Source organism: Conger conger, chromosome 13, assembly GCF_963514075.1.
Source record: "Conger conger chromosome 13, fConCon1.1, whole genome shotgun sequence".
NCBI classification, from domain to species: domain Eukaryota; kingdom Metazoa; phylum Chordata; class Actinopteri; order Anguilliformes; family Congridae; genus Conger; species Conger conger.
The window spans coordinates 16943852-16956305 of record NC_083772.1 but is presented as its reverse complement, the minus strand read 5'-3'; the positions used below and the strand labels follow the sequence as shown (position 1 = coordinate 16956305).

Genomic DNA, 12454 nt, shown 5'->3' with positions numbered 1-12454 from the left:
TTATGTCTTACATCATAGTATGCCCCCCAGGTAACTAAAACATGTCACTGTTATACTGTTTAATCCATCCCTGCTGAAAAACCAGCTCAAAATAGGTTTCAACAGCTGGTAGCTGGTTGACCAAGTTAGATCAGCTCCCAGATCAACATGGTTTAGCTGGTTGACCAGTTCAGACCAGCTCTCAGCTCAACATTGTTTGACTATCTCAAGCTGTGTTTTGAAACAGCTACGAGCTCAGACAAGCTACCAGCACTAGCTGGTTGACCAGCTAGATCAACTTATGACCAGCTTGACCAGCTCAATTGTCAAACTGGTCAAGCTGGTATAGCTGGATTTTATAGCAGGGAGTTATAGCTTAGCAGGTCTTCAACGGCAGGTCTTCCTCATCCCTGTCAGTGCTGATGCACTCCAACAGTCAAGGCTTTCATTAGTGATTCTGAAACTCATTTTATGAGCTTCGCTTAGTTACATGTCCCCCCTGAGAACTTCCATATGCTTTAAAAGCACTGCGATATTGGCATGCATCACACACTTTCAGCTGTCTGTAAACAGCCTTGTGGCCTTGTTTGAAATATATGTATACAGAGACCGTTATCACTTCATTTACATGTACAAATTATATCTCATAAGCTACGTGCAAACATTTTTGGTGACCACAGTTACTAGTGAGGTTGCTATGGAGTAGAGAGAGTAACAAAACAGCCTTTTGGCCCTGTTTAAAATATATGTATACAGAGACCGTTATCACTTCATTTACATGTACAAATTATATCTCATAAGCTACGTGCAAACATTTCTGGTGACCACAGCTACTACTGAGGTCGCTATGGAGTGGAGAGAGTAACAAAACGACTGTGTGAATGGCATCCACATAAGAACGGAACTGTAATCTGCTGCATCTTTATCCGGAGCGCGCGCACGAGAAAAATCTGTTGCGATAAATTCCAGGTTGCGGCACGGCACACTTCAAAGGCATCTTCACATGTTGTGCTCCCCTTCGGGCTATGGCACATTAAAACCCAGCCTTCCCTAATATTCCTGATGTGCCTCCCCATCAGCCGTTCGCTCTGATACTGTCCATTACGCTTTGTGAAAGAAACATGAGGATCCGAGGCAGCCAATGAGGCACGGTCTCCGGGGACCGGGGCCCGGTGCGCTGGAGTCTGCTGCACGCTAAGCGAGATTTGGATCTGTGTTCCCTACGAGTCCCTGGAAGCAGGGCTGCCTCTCGGTGTGAGAGTCTCATTAACAGATACAGCGTACAAAGCGTATATACCGCAACGTTATACTGGAGCCAAGATGAAAAATTCTAATAAAATAATAATCTCTCTGGAATTTATACCACTTTAATTATGAACCCTGAACACAGTCCTCAGTAATGACACCCCACAGAGGAATGACTGTGTGGACCTCTAGTAGTTAATAGAGCATCTGGATTTAAGCAGATGCTCCGCCACATGAGTACGTTCACACAAACACATGCAGTGAGTGTTGGTACCGCTTCATTCACGCAGTGCCGCCATGATGACAGCTTCATGATAGTAGCTGTTTCACCATTGACACTGCATCACCACATACACTGTTTCACCATGGTTACTGTTCCACCATGGTTACTGTTATCTGCTGGTACTGCATCACCATCGTTACTGTTTCACCATGGTTACCGTTCACTGTTGGTACTACATCACCACAGGCACCGTTTCACCACAGTTACTGTTTCACCATGGTTACTGTTCCACCACGGTTACTGTTTCACCATGATTACTGCTCACTGTTGGTACTGCATCGCAGTTGCTACTGCATTTTCGTGGGTTATAGCGCTTCACTGCAGTAATAAACTAAGAAAGCTTCCATATTGATTTGTTGCTTCCCCTCAAGGCCAAGGGTGAAAGACAGATTGAGCAGAATATTCTGTGTTACCAGTCGATTTGATCCCAATTTCACTTGTAAAACTTTGGTAAAGTTGACTTAACGCTGAACATTCAAAAGTGCAAATCCCTGTTTTCAGTGAGAATTGGCCCATCTGTGTGTGGACATGACCCCCATGACTACAGTAGGTTTGTTAGACATTTTTTCATCATAAGAGCGGTGCAAGGGAACCAGGGCAGTCTGAAAATAGCTTTGGATGTACTTTTCCACTTTTGTTAAAGAACAAAAGAACTGATCATAGCCTATTTTAGTGATACATCCATCCCTGAACTGTATTGTGATGTAACCAACAAAGTAGCACTAACGAGCTTGCAAGTCAAACAGATTATTTCGTAATGTTGCTCACCTGACAAGCTCACAGCAGATTGAGTGCAGAGTTTTAACACGGCACTGTACTTTATTTAAAACTGTAAATGAGCTGCAAGCCATGCACAGGCTAGCTTTCTATTATCAGGATAATGCCAATGTCTGCTTACAAAGTATGAACCAGGATAACCAAGACAACAGTTTGGACACCAAGTAAAAATGACAGAATTTCATCATTGCTAAATCAACTCTAACCGTGTTTATGAGTAAAGAAGGCATATATACCTATATATAGTTAGAGTGATCTGATTTTACACTGAACATTTTGTCAAGCATAAGACTAAAATATAAACTAATATAAATATTAGTATTTGTAAAAAAAAAAAAGAAAAAAAAAAAGCAATGCTAGCTAGAGGTGGAACACACTTCAGACAGTAGACATCCTCCCTAGTATTTCGTTCTAATCACCTGGCTTTTCTCATTGGCACACTTCTTCAGCTAGGAGGTAGAACTAATCAGTTCATAAATAGAAGAACACATGACAGGACTTTCCACCTCTGTGATGTATTCCCACACATTTGCAAAGGAACATTTCATTTCAATCAGAGATAACATGTTTTAACATTAGAAGAAATATCAATGTGGCGTAGGCACCAGGCATTATGCAGTATGCAGTTACCCATGAGCTTAACACCAAATAAACAATCTAAATGAAGCATTTTTATCAAAGTTTTTTTTTTTTTTTTTAATAGTGCAGATGTAGACCGAACAATTTCCTGCAATAACATACATACATTCAGGAGAGAAGACAGGCATGTGTATAAAAACTAACTGCACCAGCTGAGCTGCAGTCAGTGTACTAAGTTGGGTTGCGCAGTCATTGAACCAACTGGGCTGCACAGTCAGTACCCAGCAGAGCTGTGCAGTTTCTACCAGCTGACATTTCAGAAACTCAGCCCTGCTGAAAGAAACAGCTCAAGCTATGTTTTGAAACAGCTGGCAGCTGGTTGACCAGTTCAGACCAACTCCATACTCAAGCTACACTCAGTGAGCACGTTATTAGACTTATTTATTAGACTTATTGGACTTCTGCTGCTGTAGCCTACCCACTTAAGAGTTATGATGCGTTGTGTGTTCAGAGATGCTCTTCTGCATACCACTGTTGTAATGTGTGATTATTTGCATTACTATCATCTTCCTATCAGCTTTGACCAGTCTGGCCCTTATCCTCTGACCTCTCTCATTAATAAGACGTTTCTGCCTGCAGAACAGCTGCTCACTGGATATTTTTTTTGTTTTTTCAGCAGTCTCTGTGATACTCAAACCACCTTGTCTGGCACCAATAATTATTCTATGGTCACATTTATTTTCATATTTCTTCCCCAATCTGACATTAGGTCTGAAAAACATCTGAACCTCTTGACCATGTCTGCATGCTTGTATGCATTTAGTTGCTCTCACCTGATTGGCAGATTAAATATTTGCATTAACAAGCTGGTGTACAGGTCTACCTAATAAAGTGCTCAGTGAGTGTATGTTTTAAAACATTTGGTACCTGGTCATAGCTGGATCTCACACCAGGGTGTACACTGCTCACGCAGCTAAGCAGCTTCATCTTCAATGAGTGCACAACTGAACTGGTACAATGACTGCAAAATTCATCCGGCACACTGACTGGAATACAGCTAACACAGGGACTGTGTCACCAGTCCTCCAGCTGAGTTGTGTAGTCACTGCTCTAGCCGAGCTGTGCGGTCATTGAATCAGGTAGCCTACTCAGCCACTGTAGCAGCTGAGCTGCACAGTCTGCGAGTCAAAGGAACAAACTTCCTGTGCAGACTGCAAGCCCCCACCTGACCAGCAGATGTTGCTGGTACGCAGGGACGATCCTGGCAGCTCAAGCTTCTCGTACAGTATGTGGAAGCAGCATCTTAGCAGCATCGGTCTCCCAACAGGCCGCCTTCTGTCTTACTTAATAATCTACATTCTGGATTAATTTACATTTTATTAAAGGATAATTTGCTGATTCTAATCTATGCACCAAACTAATAACACTTTGAGCAGAGGCAAAACTCCTCCTAGTATTAAAAAGTGAGCACAATTCCTGAGTTAACCTTCGTACTGGTATTAATAATGTGTAATTAGCTGTAATAACTATCGTTAAGAGGGAGAAAAAAAGTCAGGAAAACAATGTGTAATCACTGCAGTGTTTGTGGAGGTGATTAGATTAGCATACTGAGACTGAAGCAGTGAAATGTAGGTCAAAAGGGAACTGTCTGTAAAGCCAATGGCACTCGTGAGGATTTTGGCATGGGCCAGCACCTCTTTAGAGAGAAGACCAGCCTAAGGCTGACTGCTGCAGACACTCACAGTTGACGATGACGTTGACGTATTTGACGTCTGGGGTTGCCACGTCGTTGCTGGCTTTGCACTCGTATTTGCCCGCCTGGGACCTCATGATCCCCGAAATATCCAGGTACTCCTCCCCGTCCAGGGGTTCCGCTGTAGGGGAGAACGAGAGGGGGGGGGGGGGGGAGGAGAGAAAAAGAGAGAGAGAAAGAGAGAGAGAGAGAGAGATGAGAGAGAGAGAGATGAGAGAGATGAGCAAGTGGGGGGGGGGGGGGGGGACAAAGAGAGTTGATAAGGATGATGGACAGTCCAAAGGCAGGTCACGGTACACACAGATGGTTGCGAGTCTCATGACTGTAATCATCTGCAGCTCACCTGGTCTGCCTCTGACAAGTGACAGAGCAAATGGTAAAAACCTGCCAGAAGCCAAAGCAAAACGGAGAGACAGGAACCCGGCTAATTAGACACACAAGTACTTCCACTTCTTTAATTTGCCTTTCAAACTCCCAACACATTTCCCCGCTTGTCTGTCAGCATCATTTCCCTGGCTGGGGTACTGGGGGCCTCTTATTCCCCGGAGCCAGCAGCTCTGTGTGCAGACACTGTCTGCCAGCCTAGTGGGGGAAACAGACAACTCATTAAATTACAGAGAGTCGCAGAATAAATGGGCTGGCTCGGGGCAGGGGGGAGTTGAGACTCGGGACAGGTTGTGGCAGGGCAGCTGAGCACAACCCGGGTCTCACAGCGACCTGCTCCCTTTGAAACCACCGACACTCTCCGAAATGAGACGTCTGGCCATTTTGCTGGAGGCAGAGATCAGTTCCATGGTAATGAGTCCCTGCGTGGTGTTCAGCTGCTGAGGTCTATAGCCAATAAGGCTGCATTTTTTATAATTCAGGACTGCGATTATTAAAACACACCGTCTCAGGCTGGGAAACGGCTGTTTATCCTGCTCAAATGGCTTCACTGCGGCCTAGTGGATCCCGAGAATCAGAAAACACTTGGCCTGCAGTAAAAGTGACCTTTTGCTTTTCAGCAGAATGCTCGAGGATGGTTGAGTTCTTTGGTTCAATGATGCTATCTATATTAGACTTCATGCTCCCCAGTAGGGGAGGTTCATATAATAATGAATATAAGGCCATTTAAAGTTTATAGAACAGCCATTTTCGACACTAAGTTACACCAGAATTATACCAGGAAAGAAGCTCACTGCTCAAGGTTTTCACTCCTGCCCTAATTTGGCACACACAGTTCAACTAATTATCAGCTCGATTAGATCTGGAGCTGCTGAATGAGGTGTGCGTTCTGTGGGCTGGAGAGAAAAGCAACCGGACGGTAAGTTAGGTATCGAGGAAGCGGTCTGGGCGCGGGTCGCTGCGGCCGGGTCTGCAGGCATTCTGAGCAAGATGAGGCCCTCGGGGTCCGATGTTCTAGTTCCCACACATCACAGGTGGAGCTCGGTGTCAGCGCTGAAAGCTGGCGCTCTCATTAAACTGAGAAGCAGAGAGGAGCTCGCCGAGCAGCCAGAAAGATTTTCACTCAAACCCCGACTGTCCAAACGCTGGTCCTGAGCCAACGCAGTCAACGTGTTCCAGCACAAGCTGCTTTTTTTCTGCAGCCACACTTTGTCTCCACTCAATAAACATTTGTCCAACTTTGACTCATTATAAAATGCAAGATTGCCTCTGTCTGCAAAAAAATAAAAAATAAAACACTCCAAAAATGTGTTTCTGTTCAAATAAAAGATAGCATATTTTTCTGCTCAATTTTATGCCAGGCTTGTGGACAAATATTGATTGCAGTCAGAGCTAAGCGTGGACGTTGCATAAATACAGAGTTCTACATGTGCACAAAGGCATTGTTCACTTGGCCTTTAGCAAGCCATGCTTGCCTACCAAGTGGTGAAATAACATTGCACGTTCATTCAGGTAGAGCATAAAGCAGATTCTCTGGTCTGGTGAAACAAATTTGTATTGTACCATTTATTAAAGAGAGGAAGGTGATTTGGTGGGTCAGATCAGTGCTGATTACAGCACTTTCTTTCTAAAACCTGGAACCAAGGGAACAGCATAAATACAGTAAAAGTACTATTTTACTGTATATTTTAACGGACGGAGCAGTCTGCCCTCGTTATTCAGACAGGGGAGAAGCAGAGAGGGTAACAGGTAACAGAGAGTAACGGAAAGTAAACCGCAACTCCAAATGCGCCGGGGGATTAGCACAGTTTACGGCCTGCTGACTGTGCCACACAGCTTGCTGACTCCGGCGTTTGTTTACACGTGCAAGAAGCCCTTAAGAACCAGCCAGCAATGTAACACACTTATCGACTGTATGCGCGCAGGGCCGGTTTAAGGCTACTGCAAACATGTCCCAGCATCCACTCAGCTGTAGCAAGCACTGCACGGTGAGAACTAGAACACATGTATTCCCCCACACACCATCGTGGGAAAGGCTGCCAGCAATTCCACAAAATCCTATAAAAGCCCGCTTCTGACTGGCAACAGCCCAGTCCCTGTTAACAGTGATTCTGATTTAACAGGCAACTGAAGACGAGGCCTGGACTGAATCAGAAACTGATTCAGCATGTTGAATTCAACTTGTCAACAAGTGACTTGCAAGTGACCCTGGCTTTACCACTTTACCTGCAAAACAGTGTAACGATTTTTATTATGTATTTATTTTATAAATACATTTTACACCCAAAGTGGGGCTGCACTTTCCAATAACCAACCGAATTTGGAAAGTTCAGTATCTGTGACCATGACTGTAATGGCTGACTGTTCTTCTCCATAACAGGTGGCGTCACTTGCTGTTTCTTTTCTCACCACAGACTAGAGCCAGGCAGGAACACCTGTTGTATGTGGCCTTAAGGTGCAGTCCACTGGTGCCCTTTAGATAGTGAAGACACCCAGACTCCTAACCGACGGAACTCTCTTGTACCATGTGCCAATGCAATTACTCCAATTACATGTTGTCACAGGCAAAGTCCAGATTCGATCCAGGACAACAGGGTTCATCTATGCCCCACAGCATGGTTCCCTAACAGAATGACGCACCCAACAGCCCCCGTGGTGAGCTAATTTTGGGGAAGAACAGCTGAACTCAACTGTGAGTCAATTCAAGGTGATCGATCCAGAACAAATGGGATGAAATGAGCGTATACTGTATACTGTAGCTGTGCTAAATCCATAAATATTAAGCAAAAAAACTGTTGTCGAGACATTATACTCCTGACATCCGGACATTTTGATATCCAGAACAGCTCTGGAAAGTGAGGATAGCAGGACCGAGATTCAGAGAGAGCAACACTGAGACTCAGAGAGAGCAACACTGAGACTCAGAGAGAGCAACACTGAGACTCAGAGAGAGCAGGACTGAGACAGAGACAACAGGACTGAGACTCAAATAAAGCATGAGTGAGACGCAGAGAGAGCATGACTGAGACTCAGAGAGAGCAGGACTGAGACTCAGAGAGAGCAGGCGGTGCACATAACCGTAGTTTCCAGGACGGCATTTGTGAAGTGTGTGAGCGAGTGAGTTGGATGGCAGGGACGGGTCTGGGATGCGCACACACACACAAACACACACGCACTCGTAGGGAAAGATGCGGCAGACAGAACCCGGCAGGCGCCAGCACACAAAGCTCGCCGAAATGCGCACGTTGTTCACCGAGCGACCCGGTGCTGTCAATTTACCCGAGGCGAAAATGAAATTTCAGGCCCAAAGGTCACGCCGCAGCTCGGAAAAACAAAAACAAAAACAAAACAAAGCAATTTAGTGAAAAATAAGGAGGCGCATTAAAGGGAGGAGCGGAGCCTGACCTACACGCTGCCGCCCGTCTGCGCGGCCGACTGCCTCCCAAATGTCTGCGCCACGCCAGCCTGATTGGCTGACTGATGTGTTTGACAGGAGGCCGCCCCTCTGTGCTGTCTGCCCCAGCCAATCTACTGCGCGCAATAAAACCCAATCTAATCATCGCGGCAAAGCGAGCGGCAAGGTAAAGGCTCCAGCACAGATTCACCGCGGGCCACGCTGACTAAAGCCTGCAAAACACAACGCAAGGCCACTGAAATAACAGCAAATGGAATCTTACATGAAAGGAAAAAAAAAAAAAGTTTTTCTCCACTAGTTCCTATATGAGAACAGAGACTGAGATTGTACATATTCAACATATACAAATGCATATAAAAGAGACCAAAACAACAGGGACAGGAAAATGTATTCATCCATCACCTCATTAAGAAGAAAAATACACTTAAAAACAAAAGTGACGCGTATTGCTACAAATAAGTAAAAGATCACTGAGGCCAGAATGCTATCAACTCGTCCTTAACTTCAACTTAAAAATGAATACATGTGTTGATTTTATTTCTTCACAATCGGTACAGGATGTTGGTGAAGATAAAAATAATGAGCCATCCAAGCAGACACTGGAACAGTGCCTGAACAGATACCAGACCATGGGACCCATCCACACACTGGAACAGAGCCTTAACAGATCCCAGACCACGGGGCCCATCCACACACTAGGTCAGTGCCTTAACAGACACCAGACCATGGGGCCCATCCACACACTGGAACAGGACTAGCAGGACTAGCCACCCACAGCAGCTCATTAAAGCACTATATTTAAAGGGAAAGTCAATGGCAAACGGTGGTTAAATCCAGGCTGTTGGCTGTTGCTGGATTCCAGGCATTCTCTTCCACCACACACAGCCCTTCATCCAGGTGGCCCAAAACATCCAAGACACACCTGTGCAGGTGCCCCCGCCAGGCAGTCCGGGTCAGCCCGGCCTTTTTAAGACACACAAGGCACGGAGTGCACCTGTAGTTACCACAGGAGACAGTGAGAGAGGAGCGAGCAGGCGGAACAGGCAGAGGAGAGAGTTCATTGAGATTCAGCCACCCTTCCTGTTAGCGGCCTGATACCTACATGCCCACTGAGACGTTCACAGAGAGGTTAAAGACTCAGAGTCACAGTGGGGCTGAATCACTCTCTCCGCAATCCAACCGGAAACATCCAGACACAGCAGGGCTCTGTGCACTAGAAACACTGATGTGGATATTACATTTGTAGGTTCTGGACAGGGTAATGCGTGTGTGTGAGTGAGTGTGTGTGTGTGTGTGTGTGCATGCATGCATGTGAATGTGCGTGTGAGTGTGTGTGTGAGCACACATGCATGCATGCATGTGAGTGTGTGTGTGTGTGTGTGAGCGCACATGCATGTGTGTGAGTGTGTGTGTGAGCGCGCATTTATGCGTGTGAGTGTGTGTGTGTGTGTGTGAGCGAGTGTGCGTGTGTGTGTGTGCACACATGCATGCATGTGAGTGTGTGTGAGCATGCATGCATGCGAGTGTGTTTGTGAGCACGCATGCATGCGTGAGTGTGTGTGTGAGCATGCATGCATACATGTGAGTGTGTGTGCGAACATGCATGCATGTGTGTGAGTGTGTGTGTGTGTGTGTGAACGTGCATGCCTGCGTGTGAATGTGTGTGTGTGTGTGTGTGTGAGCACACATACATGCATGTGAGTGTGTATGTGTGTGTGTGTGTGTGTGAGAGTGTGTGTGAGTGTGTGTGAGTGTGTGAGCGTGTGTGTGTGTGTGTGTGTGCGTGTGTGTGAGAGTGTGTGTGTGTGTGTGAGTGAGTGTGTGAGTGTGTGTGTGTGTGTGTGAATGTGTGTGTGTGTGTGTGTGTGTGTGTGAGTGTGTGTGTGTGTGTGTGTGAGTGTGTGAGCGTGTGAGTGTGTGAGCGTTTGCGAGTGTGTGTGTGCTTGCGAGCGTGCATTTCTGAGAGCTCGCTCTCACTCCGGTTCCAGGACTATACGATCCCCTGCAGCTTCCCCGTCAAGTCCTGGGTTCATTCAGATAAAGAAAAGCAATCTGTTCACCCCCACCGGCAATCCTGCAAGGCTGCCCAGGCCTGCTGCAGGCCCTGTCAGCCCCCTCTCCTGCCCTCCACCCGCTCATCTCTCCCTTATCTGCATGGAGAGCGACCCGCTCCAGTCCCACAGAGCAGGTGCACAGGCACCCAGCGAATGAGCACTAACCACCTGACTCCCATACCCGTTTCTGCTGAGGGTCTCACTCACACCATCTACCTCTCTCACAATCTCCATTTCTCATTGTCTCTATCCATATCGCTATCTCTCTCTCTCTCTCATTCTCTCTATCCCCCTCTCTCATTCGCTCTATCCCCTCTCTCATTCTCTATCCCCCTCTCTCATTCTCTCTATCCATATCCCTCTCTCTATCTATCTCATTCTCTCTATCCCCTCTCTCCCATTCTCTATATGTCTCTAACCCCCTCTCTCTTTCTTTCTCTCGTTCTCTCTATCCATCCATCTCGCTCTCATTCTGTCTATCAGGGCAGTGACACAACATTTGTTGTTTTGGCTCTGTACTCCAGCACATTGGGTTGGAAAACAATGAAAATGAGGTAAAGTGCAGACTGTCAGCTTTAATTTGTGAGTATGTACATCCATATCGAATGGTCTATGTAGAAATCTCAGCGCTTTTATACATAGTCCCCCCATTTTAAGGGAGGGGAGCTGTCCCAATATTTTTGCGTTTAACTGGTTTTCGATATTTGACATCGTATGGAAGATTAAGCGGTAGTAACTGACAAGACATTCTTTATTTCCAAACTCTGGAAGGAACCCAGAAAAGGATTCTGATGCTTTTGCAAACATGAAGCCATCGCAGAAGGTAGCAGAACAAAAAATACCCTCAGTTCTCAAGGCACCCACAGTGGGTGGAAAACACACATTACTGCACTACCAGGGAAACAGTGACACAGTCTAATGTCTGGGTCAAGCATATTTAAATTGTACCATCTACATAAATTCCACTGCCAAAATGATACATTTTTATGCAAATGGGCCTCAGCACAGGGCATGTCCAATTCAAAAAGATGATAGTAAATTAGCACTCCCAATGCACGTGTATGTTTAAGAAAAAGTGAAACCTGGGGGGTTAATTCAGCATCCAGCAGTCTATTTAAAACCCATGCAATGTGTACTTCTCAACTGCTGAATGACTATGGGAGCTATTATATTTGGAAGAGGATGACACCACTAACATTATAGGTCTGCAATACCGGGATTGCTTGATGACAAAGCCCCATGTAATTTCACCTTCTATAATTGAAGTTGGCTGTTTAATAGTAGCGAGACAGATATATATATAAACTCCAATAACCACGCTGCTATAGTTCTACAAAATCGTGTATTCAACATGGTCCGACAAATTGAGATGGTAAGTTGCTCCACAGAAATACTGAAGAGGTGGATTTGCTGGTCATTCTGTGGTTCAATGGCTCTTTTTATTAAGTCTTAATTCCCGCAGCACACTTTAATGTGTGTGCCAAATTAAAACCAATCCCTAGCAAAATGACAGGAAAGTATTCAATTAATGTTATTCATTCCGACAAAAGCCAACTTTTCACATTATTTCTACTGTTGGAGATAAGATCAACTCATTTTTGAGCTAAAAATAATTAAAACATTGTGCTCAGATGAGGTGCTGCCTCAATATCTGGCACGACCATTGCTCAATATGTCTAATGGAGGCTCATCTGATATTTTGCAAATAAAAGGGTGACATAGTATTGCATTTGTAAACTTGCTAACTATTTGGACATGCTTAAGCAGTTAATTGATTCGTATCAATACTTTAGTGAATCAGTCGTTGGCATGGCACAGATATCATTAGCAGTTAAGGAGCCCTCAGCCGTGCTTGCTATTTTGTTCTACACCACAGTGTTTGATTCTTGATTTTTCTTCTCCACAAAACGTTAATTCTTTTTCTGACTCTTTTTCAATATATGCGTACGTTGTGACTTTTGGCGCAGTGGAGAAGGACACGCGCA

The 12454-nt window shown here is 45.3% G+C and overlaps 1 protein-coding gene across 3 annotated transcripts in view; it reads right to left on the bottom strand.

Annotated features, from left to right (window-relative positions):
- Nucleotides 1-12454, bottom strand: part of lsamp (limbic system associated membrane protein) — an 883637-nt gene that overhangs the window by 40961 nt on the left and 830222 nt on the right. For all 3 annotated transcript variants that reach the window (XM_061216950.1, XM_061216949.1, XM_061216951.1), the window contains one exon: nt 4606-4737. In XM_061216950.1, the coding sequence (XP_061072934.1) occupies nt 4606-4737 (132 nt within the window). The remainder of the gene's footprint in view (nt 1-4605; nt 4738-12454) is intronic.